This window comes from Dermochelys coriacea, chromosome 8 (genome assembly GCF_009764565.3).
Source record: "Dermochelys coriacea isolate rDerCor1 chromosome 8, rDerCor1.pri.v4, whole genome shotgun sequence".
NCBI classification, from domain to species: domain Eukaryota; kingdom Metazoa; phylum Chordata; order Testudines; family Dermochelyidae; genus Dermochelys; species Dermochelys coriacea.
In genome coordinates this window covers 348,803-369,055 of record NC_050075.1, presented here as the reverse complement: position 1 = coordinate 369,055, position 20,253 = coordinate 348,803, and the positions used below count along the sequence as shown (strand labels likewise).

The window sequence follows — 20,253 nt, the reverse complement described above, 5'->3', positions numbered from 1 at the left end:
AGGGTTCAGTAGAGAGGTCTGACAGCTGCACATCCATTCCAGGAGCATAACATTTGCCCAGCTTCATTGTATCTTCCAAAGCCACACACCACCTGTATGCAGAGGAGCTGCTCCGAGTTGGGCTGCCAGCTCTCCTGAAAACATAAGCTTCCCTGATAAGGCAGCTCTTTCATGCAATTGATTGTGGACTAGTAACGGGCACTCAGAAATCAATATTCACTTGAACACCACATTTTTACAGGCCACTGCAACACAGCAGAATAGCAGTTACACAACACACGTGTTTACACCCAGAATAAATAGGTCATAAAATGGAACCTGGCAGAGAGGAGGGAGACTCTGGAGTGGGCACAGGGGTATGTGAAGGGACACTAAGTCAGTGCAACTGCCTGAGGTCTTTGCACTGCAAATCAGCACAGTATATCCCTAGGGAGCTATGTGGGTACAGCTGAATAAGCCTGCATGCTTTCTCTTAGAAGTCCTAGAAAAGCATGGCCTAGCCAGGCAGTGTCATAGTATGCTGGACAAGGTTTAATGGGACTGAGTGAAGAAATGGAGCTGAAATCCAAGAGTACATCTCTTGCTCGCACTAAGAGTGGAAGATATGGATGGCTGAAAGGAACAAGAAACAAGAGCAGAGGCTAGAGCCCAGCTTCCTTGCTTTGGCTCTGGAGCGGTTTTCTTTTATAGGCTTAAAATAATGGATTTGAAAAATTATCAAAAGAGTCCTGAACAGAACACAGAGCTGGTATTTACAGAGGAATGTATGGGTCAGTTTGCCCTGTTCTGCTCTCAGGATACCATAGAGTTAGGTCTCTGCCCCCTGGGGCACCAGTCTGCTGCTTTCTGCTCTAGAGGAAAAGCACCAATTGGCCAGCTGGAGGAGTACTGCAGGTACCTGCGGGAGCCCCTCCTTCTCCTTCATTCAAAAGGCAAACGCTGTTTGGACAGAATTTTGACTAGCTTTGTTTTTAGAACAAACAAACAAAATAGTGCCCTAAAGTCTCCCAACTAGCTACTCTTCCTCTTGCAGTGCTAGGAGTGGGGGAAGGAGATAGTGTTGGACAACCAGCCCCTGCAGTTCTAGCTGCAGAAGGAGCTGAGTGAAATGACTCACTCCTAGGAGAAGGATGCAGGCCTTCCTGCTCTGGGGTGAGACTGTTCAGCTCCTCTTCTGTGGAGGTCTTCAGTTCCCCAAGGGGGAGTTAGTAGGACAATGTCTGAGTACAGAGTGAGGAGAATTATGTGGAAGGGACAAATGCCTGTTGTGTCAAGTTAAGGTGGGCTGAGCAGGAGCAGGAGCAGCAGCAGGGCCATTGAGGGCCAGGAAACCCCAGCTCCAGAATACACAGAGGAGGCCATGGGCATGCTGTTGTATTCAGAGATGTCTGGCCATGTCTTTGTCTTGGTGACCTGGGAAGGGAAAGGGAGAAATTAATTCAAATTGGATCAAGCCAGGCCCCTGGCTGCAGGATCTCCCATTCTGAGATTAGCACTGAGGATTTGGGAACCTCCCATGCCAAGTAATATGGCTCTTGCCCCTACACACTGGCCCCTCTGCTAACCTATGGGACGGAGCAACTAGAATGGTGATGGGGAGGGGGTACTTTTCTGAGGCTCTGATACATCCACAGCTCCCTCTTTCAGGTGTCCAGAGCTGCTTGTTTCTCTGGTGCTAGTTACTTTCTCTATGCTACTTTACTGGCTGCTTTGTGAAGGTAGAAAAGTAATTCATACCTGGCACATTTCTGAAGCAAGAGAAGTGTTGGTGCTGTCTGCCTGGAAGCTTAGGGAAGGCATGTGAAACAATTCTTCCTGCCCCTCCAGAGTTGCCTGGCTCAGATGCATCTGAGACTGAATTGTGTTTTCTGCAGGTAGAAGTCAAACAAATGTCTAAGAAGGTACTTTCCTGATTAGCTCACCTTGGAATATAGCTCTCCCCAATGGGTTAGGCTGGGAAGCTCACATGTTGGAGTTTGTAAGGGTGATTTTGCTTTGGGGAGTGTAAATATTGTATGCAGTGGCATATTACTATGGGGAGTTGATATGTGGTGGATAAAGCATCACAGAGCAGACTGCAGGGACCAATCTTGCATGGTATCTGGGGTACAGTGGATTGGTCTGAATGGGGTTTTTCCACCTCTACTTTCTGTCATCCTAAGAGGGTGTGTCTGAGGTGGGCAGTGTGAGTTCTATTGGTGTGAGATTTCACTATATAGTACTATATACACAGAAAATACATTAATATTAAACAATTATATAGTGATGCTGGTTTCTTTATTTGATGCCCTTTGGAAGCTTTTACAGTCATAAAATATTTAAATCTTAATAAAGCCCATTGCTGGGATGCCAGAGATGGTTAAGAGGAATACGGGCTCTGGACACAGCTACCACTCACAGCTGGATTTTACCCAATCTCAGCCAGCAGGATTTGAGAGCTATTGCTGAGCTGCTGGCCCATTGATATGGTCTGTGCCAGGCTGTGGTGGATCAAATTGCTATTTATTTTTTGAGCACCCAGGACTGTACTAAGTGTCTCACAGAGACACCTGGAATCCCAGGTTCTGTCCAGCAAATGAGGGTCAGAGGTAAGGGGAGGTGAGGAAGGACAAGATGATAGTGGTGAGATCATGTGATTATTCAGTAAGCCATGGATATAGTGTGATACTGGTTTTCTCTCTCAACCTTTCCTACCCCCTCACTTATTATAGGTGAGACTGCAGAAGTGAGTCTCTGGGAGGGGTTGAATGTGGCCAGAGAAATGACTTTGTGAACAGATCTGGGGACAAGGTGTAATGTGGAAGAAAGTTCAGAGATGCCTGTAAGAGCAGAGAAAGGGAGTATCTAGACTGACGCTAGTGGTGGAGTAGAGAGGGTAGGGAAATGCCAAAGGAGAGCAGGTTGGAGCTGTAGGCAGGGGCTGTGCGATGTAGGACCTGGAAAGCAACAAGAGGTTTGAACTTAATTATGATGAATCTGTCCCAAGTTGCTTGTTGTATAGCACTTACTGAGGCATTTGTTGCTAATGAACATGCTGCGTATCTGGTCACACTCCTCCTGCTGGTTGCCACTGTTCTCACAGGTGCACCACAGCGAAACCTCTGTGCTGGAGTTACCAACATAGTTTGGTGTCATGGCTGTACCTGTCCCCAGTCCCCAAGAAATGAGAATCAAGATTTGTTTGTATGAAAACCTTTAGGTGGGCTGCATGCAGTAACCCTCTGAGCCAGTGAGTACCAGCCACTGCCTCTAACCAGGGCAATACACCATGGCCTTCACACTCATGCTTTGTGTCTCTAGAGTCCCCTGGACATGCTGCAGGCTAGGGAGGCCCATTCTCTAGGCAGATTCTATGTACTTTAGCTAAATGATGTTTGTATGTATTACTTTCAATGTGTCATGAATTATCATTAAACCTAAATGTGCCAAGACACAGCTGCCCGGGGAGGAGCTGGGGGGAGGGAGCCCTCTGCACGGAAGTGCATGTTGTTTGGGAGGCAGGGAGCCCTCTGCACGGAAGCGCATGCGATCTGGGGGGCAGGGAGCCCTCTGCACTGAGGTGCATGTTGTCTCGGGTACTTGAGGAGTCAGGTGCAGGAGGGGCCAGGGAGCGTGCTGCACCCCACCCAAGTGGTCCTAACAATGAAGCACACTGGGTGCCACAAGTACTCCTTTTCTTTTTGCCTATGGGAAGAAAGCCGTAAATTAGAAGATGTGTAGCGGAGCGCGGAGACACCCCTACCCCTCTCCAGAAACAGGAGCACTGGCATGTGGCAGTGATAGGCTCTTCTATCATAACTTCCAGTTACCCTGCCAACAAACTGACGGCCTATGGCCTGTTCCCAGATAAACATTGTGCAGCTGCAGCCTGGCTATGCGATACAGTTCAGTGACCATGTTAACACAATGAAGACTTTACAAAAAAACAGGGATAGTCTGGAAATGCAGTTAAAGTGCCCACTCATTCCTGGCCTATACAGCTTCACTGTTAGCAGATTCATGTCTATTACAGCTGTCACAGGGAGCAAACCTTGGGATGCTTTGTTAGTTTGGTCACAACCAGGTGTGACCGGGGACATCTTAAATCCCAGTGCCCCTATGGCCTCTATGAAGGCTTTTGCTGGATATATCACCAACAATGTCCCATCAGGGCTCAGGCAGCCAAACCATGAGGGAATACAGGGTTTAAGGTGTCAGCAACCAAGGACCCTGAGAACTGATGTTCATTTGGATAGTAAAAGGATAAAATGGCTGTAAAACGTCCAGTGGCTGAAATGTCAGGAGTGGCTATATCACACAGCTGGACAGGGCTCTGCTGCTCAGGCATTGCAGAATAAGCAGGCTTGTCTACACTGGCAATTAACAGCACTGCAATTTTCTTGCTCAGGGGGGTGAAAAAACACTCCTCTGAGCGCAGCAAGTTGCAGCGCTGTAAAGTGTCAGTGTAAACAGTGCCCCAGAGCTAGGAGCTACGCCCCTCGCTGAGCCACGACCACACAAGGCACGTTAAAGCGCTACTGTGGCAGCGCTTTAGTGTTGCCAGTGTAGACTAGCCTACCACCTTTGTAAGAAGCAAAATAGATTTGGTGTAAGAGACATGGGGGTGATGCTGCTATCTCGTCAATGGAGGGAGAATTGGAGAATATATAGTCTCTGGCCTTGTAGGTGTCATAGATATTATGGATGCTAAATGAGTTCCTCTTTAGGCTCTGTCTACACTGGGGCAGGGAAAACACCAACATAGGCCAGCCTCAAGTGTCTTTAATACCTTGACCTTAAGCTCTGATAAGATCAGGATCTGGACCTTGCCAATCCTCAGCTCCATACACCTTCAGGCACACCCTCTTGTCACTCCCTCCATCCCCATGTATGCCTGAGAGCATGCTTCTCATCAAGCCTTCTTATGTTCCCCTTTGGTCACCACTTACCAATCATCCCCATGTAAGCCTGAAGGCACGCAGCATGGTTGTGCTGAGAACAGCCATCTGGAGATATGCCTGCAGGCTGACAGTTCTGTTGGAAATCAGCCAGTCGGGATCTGTAGGAAGAAGAAGAAGAAAAAGAGCATCAGAATCAAGACTGCCCTTTTCACTGGGCGAATGCCCCTTGCTGACAGACCTACTTGCAGATATGGTCTTTGATACAGGAGTCCAAAAGAAGGAGGCAGTTGGGTTTGATGCTATCCTGGAAGGAGCACTCAGGGACAATGGTTTTCCGGCGTCGCTCCCCACAGAGCTCATCTTGACATGGACAGAACAGGAGCCTCTTGGTGAAATCCTCAGGGACCTTCTCAAAGAACTGTCGTAGCCTTTTGTGGCACTTTCGCTGGTCACAGGTGCCTCCAGACTCTGCCCTCTTGGTGCAGCTGGAGGCATAATATGTGCGCAGATGGACACATTTCTTATTCAGACTGCAGAAGTGAGTTGCTTTCAGGCAGGGATTTGCATTGTCCCCTGCTAGATGTGAACCTGAAAAGCCAACAGAAACCCAGGGACAGTAAATCCCAGAGGAGATTTCAGGTGTGAGCAGGAGGAGCTGCAGGCTACCATCCTCTGTTTCACTGCAATTTAGTGAAAAGAAAAGGAGTACTTGTGGCACCTTAGAGACTAACAAATTTATTAGAGCATAAGCTTTCGTGAGCTACAGCTGACTTCATCGGATGCATCCGATGAAGTGAGCTGTAGCTCACGAAAGCTTATGCTCTAATAAATTTGTTAGTCTCTAAGGTGCCACAAGTACTCCTTTTCTTTTTGCGAATACAGACTAACACGGCTGCTACTCTGAAACCTGCAATTTAGTGATCACTCAGCAGGGATTCACGGGAAAACGGGAGGGGCATCAGGCAAGCTGACTCTGCTCAGTGCTAGTGTGATTCAGGCCTAGTCCCAAGGGGTGTGGATACTTGAACTAGCCTTGCTCTTTGGAATGTGGTTTGCCGGGGGTAGGGGTGGGAGGGTGTTTGTGCTTCACTGGCTCACACTTATGTTTGTTATGGCTTACTCGTTGCCTTATGGAGCAGGAGGAGTTACTCTCCTTCCTCTATGACTGCTGGGGAACAGTGTCTGAAAACAGCATTTAAACCTTGTTCTGAGCCCAGGTAAACAGTTTTCAAACATTTGTCCTGCTAGTGAAGAGGGCAGTGATAAGGGAAAAAGATTATATCTAAGGTCATGTAAAGTGGTGGTGAACTCCAGCTGAACATAAAGGTCTATGAAAAGAGTTCAGGGCTTTGTTGACAACAATGACAAAAAAGTTATAGATGTATCTTTGGTGAGATTGATTCGATTCCATTATTTGAACAAATAAAAAGAATTGCTCAATGAAATAAACCCATATCCTGACACACTCCTTTTGAGGACAGCAATGAAAGATATGTATGATGTAAAGAGCAGAAAACTGAATGGCACATATGTTGATTTCTGTCACTGACATTCTAGCAGTTCACTGGAAAAAATTGTGAACCACCATAAGTAACATACATTGTAAAAAGAAATGGAGTACACGGCTGCTACTCTGAAACCCTACATGGTAAAATTATCTCTCTGGTCATAAATAGTCCTAATTGTTCTTAGTTAAGTTTACAAACTAGAAGGCAACTTAGGGAACACTAGACATAAGAACAGCCATACTGGGTCAGAACAAAGGTCCATCTAGCCCAGTATCCTGTCTTCTGACAGTGGCCAATGCCAGGTGCTTCAGAGGAAATGAACAGAACAGGTAATCATGAAGTGATCCATCCCCTGTCACCCATTCCCAGCTTCTGGCTAACAGAGGCTAGGGATACCATCCCTGCTCATCCTGGCTAATAGCCATTGATGGATCTATCCTCCATGATATGGGCAGCCCATAAGAGGGACTAAATCAAAGGTAGGTGCTTTTTTAGTAATGTATATTTTCTTTTTAGTTGGGATGTCTTATAGAGAAATTGCGGTACACGAAATATCAGAGCATATGGAAATTTTTTCTGTCTGGTAATGCTTTTTGGAATAAGTGGATATTGTCCAACGGAGAGGGAATCTCACCTGTCTGTTAACTAAACCTTTGATTTTTCTAAACAAGCTAAAGGAAAATAAAAATAATGGAGAAAATGCCAATATTTATTGTATCTTAATAGTTTTAAAAAATCTGGATTATTTACAAAATGGAAATTGTTAGACTTGTTTCCTTGTTGGGCTTTCCTTGATGCATTCCATTCTTCTGACTCTGTCCCTTTAATCTCTCCTAACTGGTTACCTTTTGGATAGCTTCACTTACAGGCAGTGGGATCTACAGATCCACCCCACTCTCTGACATGCTGACTCCAAAGCTTCACCTTTCTCTCTCAGGTCCTCTGGAGCCAATATTCCCCTGACCAGTTTTAACGGGGGTGCTGCCTCAAAATATTTTCCCTTTTAATAATCCTCAGCCCAGTAGGTGGCCCCTGAGAAAGGAAGAAAAAGGGGGAAATGTGTACCTGTCATGATCCCTACCTGAAACCAAAGCTGCCAGCTTGTTGTAGTCAATCTTCCAGGGTTCTTCATTTGCTGGATCCTCATAAGGAGAAGTCTCCAAATTGAAATAACCTAGGCAAGGTGAGACACACATTCAGGGATGTGTGCGGGCAGGGGGAGGGGGGAACACACTGGAACCAGCTTCTCCTTTTAGAGAGACTTTCATGGACACACAAAACATATCTGGTTGCACCCACAGGACTGGAGTTCATCCAGAAACACACTGCTTTACTCAAGAACCAGGCAGAGCCAGCAAGAGCAAACCATGGCCCCAGACCTATCAGAGATACTGGTGTGTTACTAAGCAGCTTTGATATGGGAATCATTCATTGGCTTCTCTGTGTCCAGGATTAGATCTAGTTTTCATTTGTTCCTTTTCAGTCTCAGCATTCATGAGGATATGTGCACTGTCCCTTTAAAATTACAGCAGGGAGGGGGGGAAGTTTTAGGCAGAAGCTTTTTACAATAAAGCAGTGAGACAGCAGCTTTCAGGCTAACACTGTTTTTCTCATTTTAATTAATCCCTTGCTCACTGCTGGACAAAACCAACTTTCTGTGTTTCTTTAGGTTGCAGCGTAATTTCCCTTCTCACCCTACCCCTCTCTCTGACCCTCTGTAGTCCTGTTGGTTAGCCTGAGGGTCCAGCCCCAGAATTGTTTCATGAACATAAACTCACCACCTCATGTCATAAGTTTTAAAACAAAAATGAAATCTGCGTCCAAGCTTTGTTTATTATATTAATTTCTTAAACATTTATTGTAAAGGACCAGTGACTCCTCTTCCCCAGGAGGTGGAAGCCCATGTGATGTGATTCTCTAGCAACCACCTCCAGGGTTGGAGAGTGAGCTGTGGCAGAATTCTCCATTGAACCCCTCTCCTGCCCTTGTTGGGGTGAGTATTAATAGTACATAGGTTTGTGTAATAACTAGATAATGTATAAACAATGATTCCATCTCACCGTGTGTGAAGCTGGAGTGAACAGTCCAGTAGATGCGCAGGCAGTGCTTTTGTCTTCTCATGCGCCGGTGACACTTGCAATGCAGTAAAGGGCTGCTTCTGAGGTCTAACTTTGCATCCTGGCATTTTGCTCTGGCATCAGGACTCAGAGGGAGGAAACGCGTCTTATCAAGGGAGCAGTTTTCCAGGGCCTGGTAGGTGGCATTGCAGGCAGGGTCCATCAGGCAAATCTTCTCAGCTGCTATGCAGTCCCTTGGAAGAGCAAGGAGGCCTCCTGTTCAAGTAGGGACAGAAAGGTAGGGCTTCATTCAGGGAGAAAGCCACACAATAATTGTTTCAGTATCATCACTGCAGGCTTTCTGTCCTATCTCAGCAAGAACATTTCTGCAAAGGCAGACGTGGGAAAGTGTATTTTATCTGGGTGAGATGGAATCCTCTGCCCTTGATGTAGGACAGGTGGGGAGCAAGAGCTCCCTCCCTTTAGAAATGAGAGGATGGACATCAGCAGGAACTCACATTGGTGCAAAGGGATAGCAAGAAATTATATACAAAGCCATTTGCCAGCTTTATAAAAAAACCCTCCTATGGGTGGCTTGCAATCTTCCAAACCTGATCAGGATCTGGGCTGTTCAGTACTTACATGGGACAGGAGATCCACAAGGAAAACTCAGGTGCTGTAGGGAGTAGTATAGGTTACTCAGTGTGAGGAGTTCTCCTCTCTGAGTCAGCAGTGAGCCCAGTGTCCCAGCATGGTGCTTAAGGGTGCTGTGCTTCTGGGAGTGGTGTGTAAGGGGTGCTTATCCCCTCTGAGTCTGTGCTGTCCCTACTGATATAGCCTGGAACTAGGTATAAGAGCTGCATTTAAAAAGTCATTTGCAGTACAGAATAACAACTATAGTGAACCTACGACACTTATGAACAATGCTACATATTCTTATGGTAATAAATGGTACCCTTAATATTAACTAGAGATATATCAGTATATATACATTTTTATATAGATTCATAGATTCATAGATACTAAGGTCAGAAGGGACCATTCTGATCATCTAGTCCGACCTCCTGCACAACGCAGGCCACAGAATCTCACCCACCCACTCCTATGAAAAACCCCACCCATGTCTGAGCCACTGAAGTCCCCAAATCATGGTTCAAAGACTTCAAGGAGCAGAGAAGCCTCCCTCAAGTCAACCACGCCCCACGCTACAGAGGAAGGCGAAAAACCTCCAGGGCCTCTCCAATCTGCCCTGGAGGAAAATTCCTTCCCGACCCCAAACATGGCAACCAGCCAAACACTGAGCATATGGGCAAGATCCACCAGCCAGACACCCGGGAAAGAACCCTCTATAGCAACCCAGATCCCATCCATCCAATATCCCATCTCAGGGGATCTGGCCTATTTACCCTGAATATTTAAAGATCAATTACATACCAAAATCCCATTATCCCATCATACCATCTCCTCCATAAATTTATCGAGTAGAATCTTAAAACCAGATAGATCTTTTGCCCCCACTGCTTCCCTTGGAAGGTTATTCCAAAACTTGACTCCTCTGATGGTTAAAAACCTTCGTCTGATTTCAAGTCTAAACTTCCTGGTGGCCAGTTTATACCCATTTGTTCTTGTGTCCACATTGGTGCTGAGCTTAAATAATTCCTCTCCCTCTCCTATATTTATCCCTCTGATATATTTATAGAGAGCAATCATATCTCCCCTCAACCTTCTTTTAGTTAGGCTAAACAAGCCAAGTTCCTTAAGTCTCCTTTCATAAGACAAGTTTTCCATTCCTCGGATCATCCTAGTAGCCCTTCTTTGTACCTGCTCCGGTTTGAATTCATCCTTTTTAAACATGGGAGACCAGAACTGCACACAGTATTCTAGGTGAGGTCTCACCAGTGCCTTGTATAACGGTACTAAAACCTCCTTATCCCTACTGGAAATGCCTCTCCAGATGCATCCCAAAACCGCATTAGCTTTTTTCACAGCCATATCACATTGGCAGCTCATAGTCATCCTATGATCAACCAATACTCCAAGGTCCTTCTCCTCTTCCGTTACTTCTAATTGATGCGTCCCCAACATATAACTAAAATTCTTGTTATTAATCCCTAAATGCATAACCTTACACTTCTCACTATTAAATTTCATCCTATTATTATTACTCCAGTTTACAAGGTCATCCAGATCCTCCTGTATAATATCCCGATCCTTCTCCGAATTGGCAATACCTCCCAGCTTTGTATCATCTGCAAACTTTATTAGCACACTCCCACTTTTTGTGCCAAGGTCAGTAATAAAAAGATTAAATAAGATTGGTCCCAAAACCGATCCCTGAGGAACTCCACTGGTAACCTCCCTCCAACCTGACAATTCGCCTTTCAGTAGGACCCGTTGCAGTCTGCCCTTTAACCAATTCCTTATCCACCTTTTGATGTTCATATTGATCCCCATCTTCTCCAATTTAACTAATAATTCCCCATGTGGCACGGTATCAAATGCCTTACTGAAATCTAGGTAAATTAGATCCACTGCATTTCCTTTATCTAAAAAGTCTGTTACTTTTTCAAAAAAGGAGATTAGGTTGGTTTGGCACGATCTACCTTTTGTAAAACCATGTTGTATTTTGTCCCATTTACCATTGACTTCAATGTCCTTAACTAATTTCTCCTTCAAAATTTTTTCCAGGACCTTGCATACTACAGATGTCAAACTAACTGGCCTGTAGTTACCCGGATCACTTTTTTTTCCTTTCTTAAAAATAGGAACTATATTAGCAATTCTCCAATCATTCGGTACTATTCCTGAGTTTACAGATTCATTAAAAATTCTTGCTAATGGGCTTGCAATTTCAGGTGCCAATTCCTTTAATATTCTTGGATGAAGATTATCTGGGCCCCCCGATTTAGTCCCATTAAGCTGTTTCAGTTTCGCTTCTACCTCTGATATGGTAATATCTACCTCTATATCCTCCTTCCCATTTGTCATGCTACCATTATCCCCAAGATCCTCTTTAGCCTTATTAAAGACTGAGGCAAAGTATTTTTTTAAATATTGGGCCATGCCTAGATTATCTTTAACCTCCACTCCATCCTCAGTGTTAAGCGGCCCCACTTCTTCCTTCTTAGTTTTCTTCTTATTTATATGGCTATAGAACCTTTTACTATTGGTTTTAATTCCCTTTGCAAGGTCCAACTCTACTCGACTTTTAGCCTGTCTCACTTGATCCCTACATGTTCTGACCTCAATTAGGTAGCTTTCCTTGCTGATCCCTCCCATCTTCCACTCCCTGTATGCTTTCTGCTTCTTCTTAATCACCTCTCTAAGATGCTTGCTCATCCAGCTTGGTCTACAACTCCTTCCTATGAATTTTTTCCCCTTTCTTGGGATACAGGCTTCCGATAGCTTCTGCAGCTTTGATTTAAAGTAATCCCAGGCCTCCTCTACCTTTAGATCCATAAGTTCTTCAGTCCAATCCACTTCCCTAACTAATTTCCTTAATTTTTGAAAGTCAGCCCTTTTGAAATCAAAAACCCTAGTACACTTCTCTCTTCCTATAATGGATATTAATTGAAATTATTGAATTAAACAATGTAGGAGTCTTTGAAACTTGGCAACATTAGGGCTCTTCCACTTAGGGGGGTATTATTTGAAGTCCTTCCATCTGTTGGTGTTTTTCTTCTGGAGATTTTTGTGCAGGTTCATTAACTGGCATGTATTTGCCACCTTCTCAGGGTCACTAATGGGAATTAATTACATTGTCATTGTCAGTTTCTATTGTAGCTCCTGTGTGTGAATCTATGTGGGCCATCTCTTGAGGGCAATTGTTCCTTGGTTGTTCTTAGGAGACAAGGGTTGTGGTGGTAGAGTTGTCCTTGTACTTTCACCATGTATAGCCTTGGTGCTGCTCTTTGAATACCAGTCCTTGCCCTCCATCTTATCTTTGTCATTAGGATGCTGGTTGTACTGTCTGGAGTTCAGGAAGATCTTTGACACCTCTCATACTATTTGCTGTCACCACTGTTTAATTTGTTCTGTTACCTTTTCTACTGTTGCTGGCTTCAAAAGTTTATTTGCTGTAGGCAATAGAATCTGGTTGCATGACATGTGACGCCATTCTGGACTGCTGCCCATGCCTTCTAATTTTTCTAGTCATGCTGCCCATGAGTCTCTATCATTCTGCTATGCCTTTTTAGTAGTTTCTTGGCCATTGTGACAGCTGATTCTGCTTTGCCGTTAGCCTGGCAGTGATGTAGAGAAAATGTGATGTTGTAAGCTCTTTGGTACAGTGACTGTCTCTCACTATATATGTGTATTGCCATGCCTAGCATAATGGGGCTTTGATTTTGGTTGGGATCTCTAGGTATTATGCTGAAGAAAACAATGGTTTGGGAGCAGGAAACCCTTTCTTTAGTAAACACAAACACAGTTGAGAATTAACCAAAGAGGGACAGAAATCCACGAACAACACATGGCAATCAAATGGATTGCATTGTAAGCACCAACAAAAAGTCTTCCCCATGTGACAGTTCATCTTTAATTCAGTGTTGCTGTAGCTGAGTCAGTCCCAGGATATTACAGAGACAAGATAAATAATACGGTTTATTGGACCAATTTCTGTTGGTCAGAGAGACAAGCTTTCGAGTTTACAGAGCTCTCACCAGCAGAAGTTGATCCAATAAAAGATATTACCTCACCCACTTTGTCTCAAAAAGAAAAGGAGTACTTGTGGCACCTTAGAGACTAATAAATTTATTAGAGCATAAGCTTTCGTGAGCTACAGCTCACTTCATCGGATGCATTTGGTGGAAAAAACAGAGGGGAGATTGATATACACACACAGAGAACATGAAACAATGGGTTTATCATACACACTGTAAGGAGAGTGATCACTTAAGATAAGCCATCACCAGCAGCGGGGGGGGGGGGGGGGAAGGAGGAAAACCTTTCATGGTGACAAGCAAGGTAGGCTATTTCCAGCAGTTAACAAGAATATCTGAGGAACAGTGGGGGGTGGGGTGGGGGGGGAGAAATAACATGGGGAAATAGTTTTACTTTGTGTAATGACTCATCCATTCCCAGTCTCTATTCAAGCCTAAGTTAATTGTATCCAGTTTGCAAATTAATTCCAATTCAGCAGTCTCTCATTGGAGTCTGGTTTTGAAGCTTTTTTGTTGAAGGATAGCCACTCTTAGGTCTGTAATCGAGTGACCAGAGAGACTGAAGTGTTCTCCAACTGGTTTTTGAATGTTATAATTCTTGACGTCTGATTTGTGTCTATTCATTCTTTTACATAGAGACTGTCCAGTTTGACCAATGTACATGGCAGAGGGGCATTGCTGGCACATGATGGCATATATCACATTGGTAGATGCGCAGGTGAACGAGCCTCTGATAGTGTGGCTGATGTGATTAGGCCCTATGATGGTGTCCCCTGAATAGATATGTGGACAGAGTTGGCAACGGGCTTTGTTGCAAGGATAGGTTCCTGGGTTAGTGGTTCTGTTGTGTGGTGTGTGGTTGCTGGTGAGTATTTGCTTCAGATTGGGGGGCTGTCTGTAAGCAAGGACTGGCCAGTCTCCCAAGATCTGTGAGAGTGATGGGTCGTCCTTCAGGATAGGTTGTGGATCCTTGATGATGCGTTGGAGAGGTTTTAGTTGGGGGCTGAAGGTGATGGCTAGTGGCGTTCTGTTATTTTCTTTGTTGGGCCTGTCCTGTAGTAAGTGACTTTTGGGTACTCTTCTGGCTCTGTCAATCTGTTTCTTCACTTCAGCAGGTGGGTACTGTAGTTGTAGGAATGCATGATAGAGATCTTGTAGGTGTTTGTCTCTGTCTGAGGGGTTGGAGCAAATGCGGTTATATCATAGAGCTTGGCTGTAGACAATGGATCGTGTGGTATGATCTGGATGAAAGCTAGAGGCATGTAGGTAGGAATAGCGGTCAGTAGGTTTCCGATATAGGGTGGTGTTTATGTGACCATCGCTTATTAGCACCGTAGTGTCCAGGAAGTGGATCTCTTGTGTGGACTGGTCCAGGCTGAGGTTGATGGTGGGATGGAAATTGTTGAAATCCTGGTGGAATTCCTCAAGGGCTTCTTTTCCATGGGTCCAGATGATGAAGATGTCATCAATGTAGCGCAAGTAGAGTAGGGGCATTAGGGGACGAGAGCTGAGGAAGCGTTGTTCTAAGTCAGCCATAAAAATGTTGGCATACTGTGGGGCCATGCGGGTACCCATCGCAGTGCCGTTGATTTGAAGGTATACATTGTCCCCAAATGTGAAATAGTTACGGGTGAGGACAAAGTCACAAAGTTCAGCCACCAGGTTAGCCATGACATTATCATGGATACTGTTCCTGACGGCTTGTAGTCCATCTTTGTGTGGAATGTTGGTGTAGAGGGCTTCTATATCCATAGTGGCTAGGATGGTGTTTTTAGGAAGATCACCAATGGACTGTAGTTTCCTCAGGAAGTCAGTGGTGTCTCGAAGATAGCTGGGAGTGCTGGTAACGTAGGGCCTGAGGAGGGAGTCTACAGAGCCAGACAATCCTGCTGTCAGGGTGCCAATGCCTGAGATGATGGGGCGTCCAGGATTTCCAGGTTTATGGATCTTGGGTAGCAGATAGAATACCCCAGGTCAGGGTTCTAGGGGTGTGTCTGTGCGGATTTGTTCTTGTGCTTTTTCAGGGAGTTTCTTGAGCAAATGCTGTAGTTTCTTTTGGTAATTCTCAGTGGGATCAGAGGGTAATGGCTTGTAGAAAGTGGTGTTGGAGAGCTGCCTAGTAGCCTCTTGTTCATACTCCGACCTATTCATGATGACGACAGCACCTCCTTTGTCCGCCTTTTTGATTATGATGTCAGAGTTGTTTCTGAGGCTGTGGATGGCACTGTGTTCTGCATGGCTGAGGTTATGGGGTAAGCGATGCTGCTTTTCCACAATTTCAGCTCGTGCACGTCGGCAGAAGCAGTCTATGTAGAAATCCAGGCTGCTGTTTCGACCTTCAGGAGGAGTCCACCCAGAATCCTTCTTTTTGTAGTGTTGGTAGGAAGGTCTCTGTGGGTTAATGAGTTGGTCAGAGGTGTGTTGGAAATATTCCTTGAGTCTGAGACGTCGAAAATAGGATTTAGGTCACCACAGAACTGTATCATGTTTGTGGGGATAGAGGGGCAAAAGGAGAGGCCCCAAGATAGGACAGATTCTTCTGCTGGGCTAAGAGTATAGTTGGATAGATTAACAATATTGCTGGGTGGGTTACGGGAACCACTATTGTGGCCCCTTGTGGCATGTAGTAGTTTAGATAGCTTAGTGTCCTTTTTCTTTTGTAGAGAAGCAAAGTGTGTGTTGTAAATGGCTTGTCTAGTTTTTGTAAAGTCCAGCCACGAGGAAGTTTGTGTGGAAGGTTGGTTCTTTATGAGAGTATCCAGTTTTCCCCCAATCTGAAGCAAATACTCACCAGCAACCACACACCACACAACAGAACCACTAACCCAGGAACCTGTCCTTGCAACAAAGCCCATTGCCAACTCTGTCCACATATCTATTCAGGGGACACCATCATAGGGCCTAATCACATCAACCACACTATCAGAGGCTCGTTCACCTGCGCATCTACCAATGTGATATATGCCATCATGTGCCAGCAATGCCCCTCTGCCGTGTACATTGGTCAAACTGGACAGTCTTTACATAAAAGAATGAATGGACACAAATCAGACGTCAAGAATTATAACATTCAAAAACCAGTTGGAGAACACTTCAATCTCTCTGGTCACTCGATTACAGACATAAGAGTGGCTATCCTTCAACAAAAAAGGTTCAAAAACAGACTCCAACGAGAGACTGCTAAATTGGAATTAATTTGCAAACTGGATACAATTAACTTAGGCTTGAATAGAGACTGGGAATGGATGAGTCATTACACAAAGTAAAACTATTTCCCCATGTTATTTCTCCCCCCCACCCCACCCCGCACTGTTCCTCAGATATTCTTGTTAACTGCTGGAAATAGCCTAGCTTGCTTGTCACCATGAAAGGTTTTCCTCCTTTCCCCGCCCCCTGCTGCTGGTGATGGCTTATCTTAAGTGATCACTCTCCTTACAGTAAAAAGAAAAGGAGTACTTGTGGCACCTTAGAGACTAACAAAATAAGTACTCCTTTTCTTTTTGCGAATACAGACTAACATGGCTACTACTGTGAAACCTCTCCTTACAGTGTGTGTGATAAACCTATTGTTTCATGTTCTCTGTGTGTGTATATCAATCTCCCCTCTGTTTTTTCCACCAAATGCATCCGATGAAGTGAGCTGTAGCTCACGAAAGCTTATGCTCTAATAAATTTGTTAGTCTCTAAGGTGCCACAAGTACTCCTTTTCTTTTTGTGAATACAGACTAACACGACTGCTACTCTGAAACCTGTCACTTTGTCTCAGTTTATCTTTTAAGCAGTCAATGTGATTTTTAGCAATTTCAGCTTTACTGGATTGAAAGCTCCAAAATCATCCCCAAATCTACTGCCACAGACAGGACTCTGGGACTGTTTGAGAGCTGTAGAGTGAAATGGGTCTTGTAACTCCTATATTTTCAACCATATCAGCAATGCAAATTCCGAAGTGAGTTGTACTGGCTCTGTGATGATTGTATGGAGATATTAGCAAGCTTGTCAGTAGAGAAATCTTTTATAATCTAAGCTCCCCTGACTTTGCAACAGTAGGAGAGAGAGCAGCCATAGATTCACAGATGCCATCACTAGATGAGGCTCTTGGATTATGATTGTCATTTAGTTACAGAATCCAGATGCTCACTCAATCCTGGGGACCCTCACAGGCCCTGCAGTGCAAGAAACCTGGGAGCAGAACACACACTAGCTATTGGTTTGGCTACCAGTAAAATAGATTGTGTGAGAGCATGTGGCACTAGTGGTGATGTTGCAGGTCTCAGTGACTCCTGAAAAGAAGCTGCAGCCAATTCCACCTTCTGTTGTCTCCTCTCAGATCTGCCTCTTCTTCTTGTCTTGGCGGTAGTAGTGGGACTAGGAACTGTCTCTTTCCCCCAGCCCTGGCTCCCCGGGGCCAACTTTCAGACCCATGAGGAGTCTTTTTATTTTGAGTAATTCCCATATTTGTGGTTAATATTTTGGTTCCAGGAACACAAACTTCTGTAAAATTGGTTCTGAGAGTAATTACTGGACCCAAGGAAATGCAATGAGTTTGTCTTGGCTTCAAAGAATGAGCCTCCTCTGAGCTTGGCAAGCCACTTTGGGGCTATTTGCAGCTTTTGGGCACCTGCTGTTTTGGGGGAATTTATCAGCTGCTTTGCCTCCAATTGAGTCTTCCCCATGAGGTGGAGGGGGAGAGCTCAGTGGTTTGTCCATTGGCCTGCTAAACTCAGGGTTGTGAGTTCAATCCTTGAGGGGGCCATTTAGGGATCTGGGGCAAAAATTGGGGATTGGTCCTGCTTTGAGCAGGGGGTTGGACTAGATGACCTCCTGAGGTCCCTTCCAACCCTGATATTCTATGAACGTTAAATGGTTACAAAACATCATTAAACTGGGGGAAAAACCTAGAGCCTCCTTAGCTCACTGATTGACCCTCCACTGTAGAAGAAGACAAAACATGTAGATAGGTGCCTCCGACCAGGAAAGGACACGGTAGCAACATCTGAGTGCTGACTCAAGAACTCCCCAAATGCAGGTCAACTCCAAGAGCGAATGCCATGTTTTTGCCGACGCTTTATTGCCCTAGTACCCCTTTTGAGTGGCCTGCAAAGGAACCTGTGCCTTCTTGAGAGATGCTAGCCACTCCGTGGGCCCTAAGGTAAACAAAAGTCCATCAGCCTCCGGATCTGCCAGAATAAACCCCTTGCTAATGCAAAGTTCACTTTCGGTGAAGCATCCCATGAACAAGCTTCAGTTACGGTGGCGTCTACTAAAGGTTTGGCTGCAGCGTCGTTCCCAGTGCTGCAACTTCGCTACAAAAAAGGAATGTCTGGGTTTCTCTGCTGTAAATCGGCCACGAAACACCTGCTCAGAGCGCCTGATAATACAGTCCAGCCCCTTCTGCTCTTTGGCACCGAAAACTGGGTCCTGGCCATAACTGCAAGTGATCAGGATGGAGCAGCAAATCCCAACCGAAACTCTTCACAGTCGCTTCGGCAAACAGATACAGAGCCCGCTCCACTCTCGGGTTTTGGACTGAATTAACTCTTTTGGCCGGGGTGTGATTTTTTTTAACCGAAACCACCGTTCGTGAGAACACAGTTACCGCGAGTTAACGCACATGGACAGCTAGCCGTAGAGCAGTTCTGCGCCAAGGCGCTGGGACACTTTACCGACACTGGGTTCAAACCAGGATAGTTAACCCGGTATAAAAACTGTCCCTAGACAGGTCGTCACCCCCGCGGAGCGCTCCTGATGCTGGCTTCGGGCAGAGCTGGGAGACCTCCGTCCTTTGCTTATTCGTACAAAACTTCAGAGCCCGGCTACCGCAAAGCGCGCTCCGCTCCCGCGCAGCCGTCCGCACCCCCTGCGCGCGCCGCGCCGCCCGAGGCTGCGCCGAGCCCCTGGGCTGCAGCACAAGCAGCGGGGCGGCCAGGGGCCCCTGGGAGCCGGGCCCAGCACAGCCAGGGGCCGAGCCGGGATGCGCAGCGCCCAGAGCCGGGGAGGGGGGAGAGACCCTCCAGGAGCCCGCCCGGGGGATCCAGTGCCGTCCCGGAGCCCCGGGCGGGGCAGCCTGCCCGCCCCCCGCCGGGACACCTGCGGGCACGGAGGAGCGAGGCCGGGGAGAGGCAAATCGCGGCCGGAGCTGCTCGGCCCCGCCACACTCCGCGCCCCGCTAGCCGCTAGCGATGCCCCGCAGCTCGGCGCCGGCTCCGCGCTGGGAGTCGGTAATTCTCGGACCGCGTGTCACCGTGCCCGGGCACGGACCCCGGAGACCCCTGCAGTTACCGGCTCGGCAGAGGAGCAGCCCCAGCAGCAGAGAGAGCCCCATGCTGGAGCCGGGCAGGCGCAGAAGGTCTCTCCGCCGCGAGCGGGTCCCCATGTCCCTCCGAGCGCTCACATGCTCCGCCCGGGCTCGGCTCCGCTGGGCAGCGCCTCCCGGCTCTGCGCTGTCCGAGTGCTGAGCGCTGACTGGGCAGCTTCCCGCGGCGCTCCGCCGGGTCTGTGCGTCCTGCTCTTCCCGCTGACTGCAACCTCCTCCCCCGAGCCTCGGCGGGCCCTGCCCCTCCCCACGGACTGGCCGGCCAGCCCTCCCTCCTGCCTCTGGCGCTGGGCCAGGTGTCTCGCAGCTGCTGTGGGTGACCGCACGTGTGAAGCCTTGTCTGTGGCGCTGTGTCTGCGCGTGTGATTTTCTAACCGGGTCTGTGTATCTGCATGTGTCAGATCTGGCCAGCTGGGTGGGCGAGGGGTCTGAGAGAGAAACCCTGCCCTCAGCAAGGTAACCGGCCACAGGGAACAGGTCCCACACCTGTGCCCAGAGCAACGTGCAGGAGGAACTGGGTGTCCTGTCTCTCAGAAGAGTGCTTACTCAGTACCACAGCTTCCATGGGATTGGTGATAAGGAAGTGCAGGCGGGCAGTGATGGGTCCCATACTCAGAATGGGTCTGCCCTGCTTGAGAGCACCTCTCACCCACATGTGATTAAAGAGAGAGTAAAAAGTCACTGAAGTGAAACAGAGCCTTTTGGGGCCTGGGGGCGGGCTGGTTGAGGGGGGAGTTGTGGGAAAACAAGGGCTGGGAATGGGGCTGGTAGTCAAGGTAGTGAAGAGCCCAAGGTACTGCTTGATTCTCATTCTGCTTCCAGCCTATTTGTGGA

The 20,253-nt window shown here is 46.7% G+C and overlaps 1 protein-coding gene across 1 annotated transcript; it reads right to left on the bottom strand.

The window, feature by feature from the left end:
• Nucleotides 1–62: 62 nt before the first annotated feature.
• Nucleotides 63–19,610, bottom strand: GFRA3 (GDNF family receptor alpha 3). Its single transcript, XM_038413918.2, has 8 exons — nt 19,386–19,610; nt 8,449–8,721; nt 7,470–7,562; nt 5,123–5,468; nt 4,929–5,038; nt 3,009–3,143; nt 1,738–1,868; nt 63–1,413 (listed from the first exon to the last, which is right to left on the bottom strand). The coding sequence occupies exons 1-8, from the start codon at nt 19,477–19,479 to the stop codon at nt 1,276–1,278; spliced, it is 1,320 nt and encodes a 439-aa protein (XP_038269846.1). The 5' UTR covers nt 19,480–19,610; the 3' UTR covers nt 63–1,275.
• Between the last annotated feature and the right edge of the window lie 643 nt (nt 19,611–20,253).

Coding starts and splice junctions, on each gene's coding strand:
- GFRA3 (XM_038413918.2), bottom strand. CDS start 19,479: ATGGGGACCCGCTCGCGGCGGAGAGACCTTCTGCGCCTGCCCGGCTCC. Junction 5,039..5,122: donor ATCAAAGACCATATCTGCAA/GTAGGTCTGTCA, acceptor TTCTTCCTACAG/ATCCCGACTGGCTGATTTCC. Junction 1,869..3,008: donor CATTAGCAACAAATGCCTCA/GTAAGTGCTATA, acceptor TTCTACCTGCAG/AAAACACAATTCAGTCTCAG.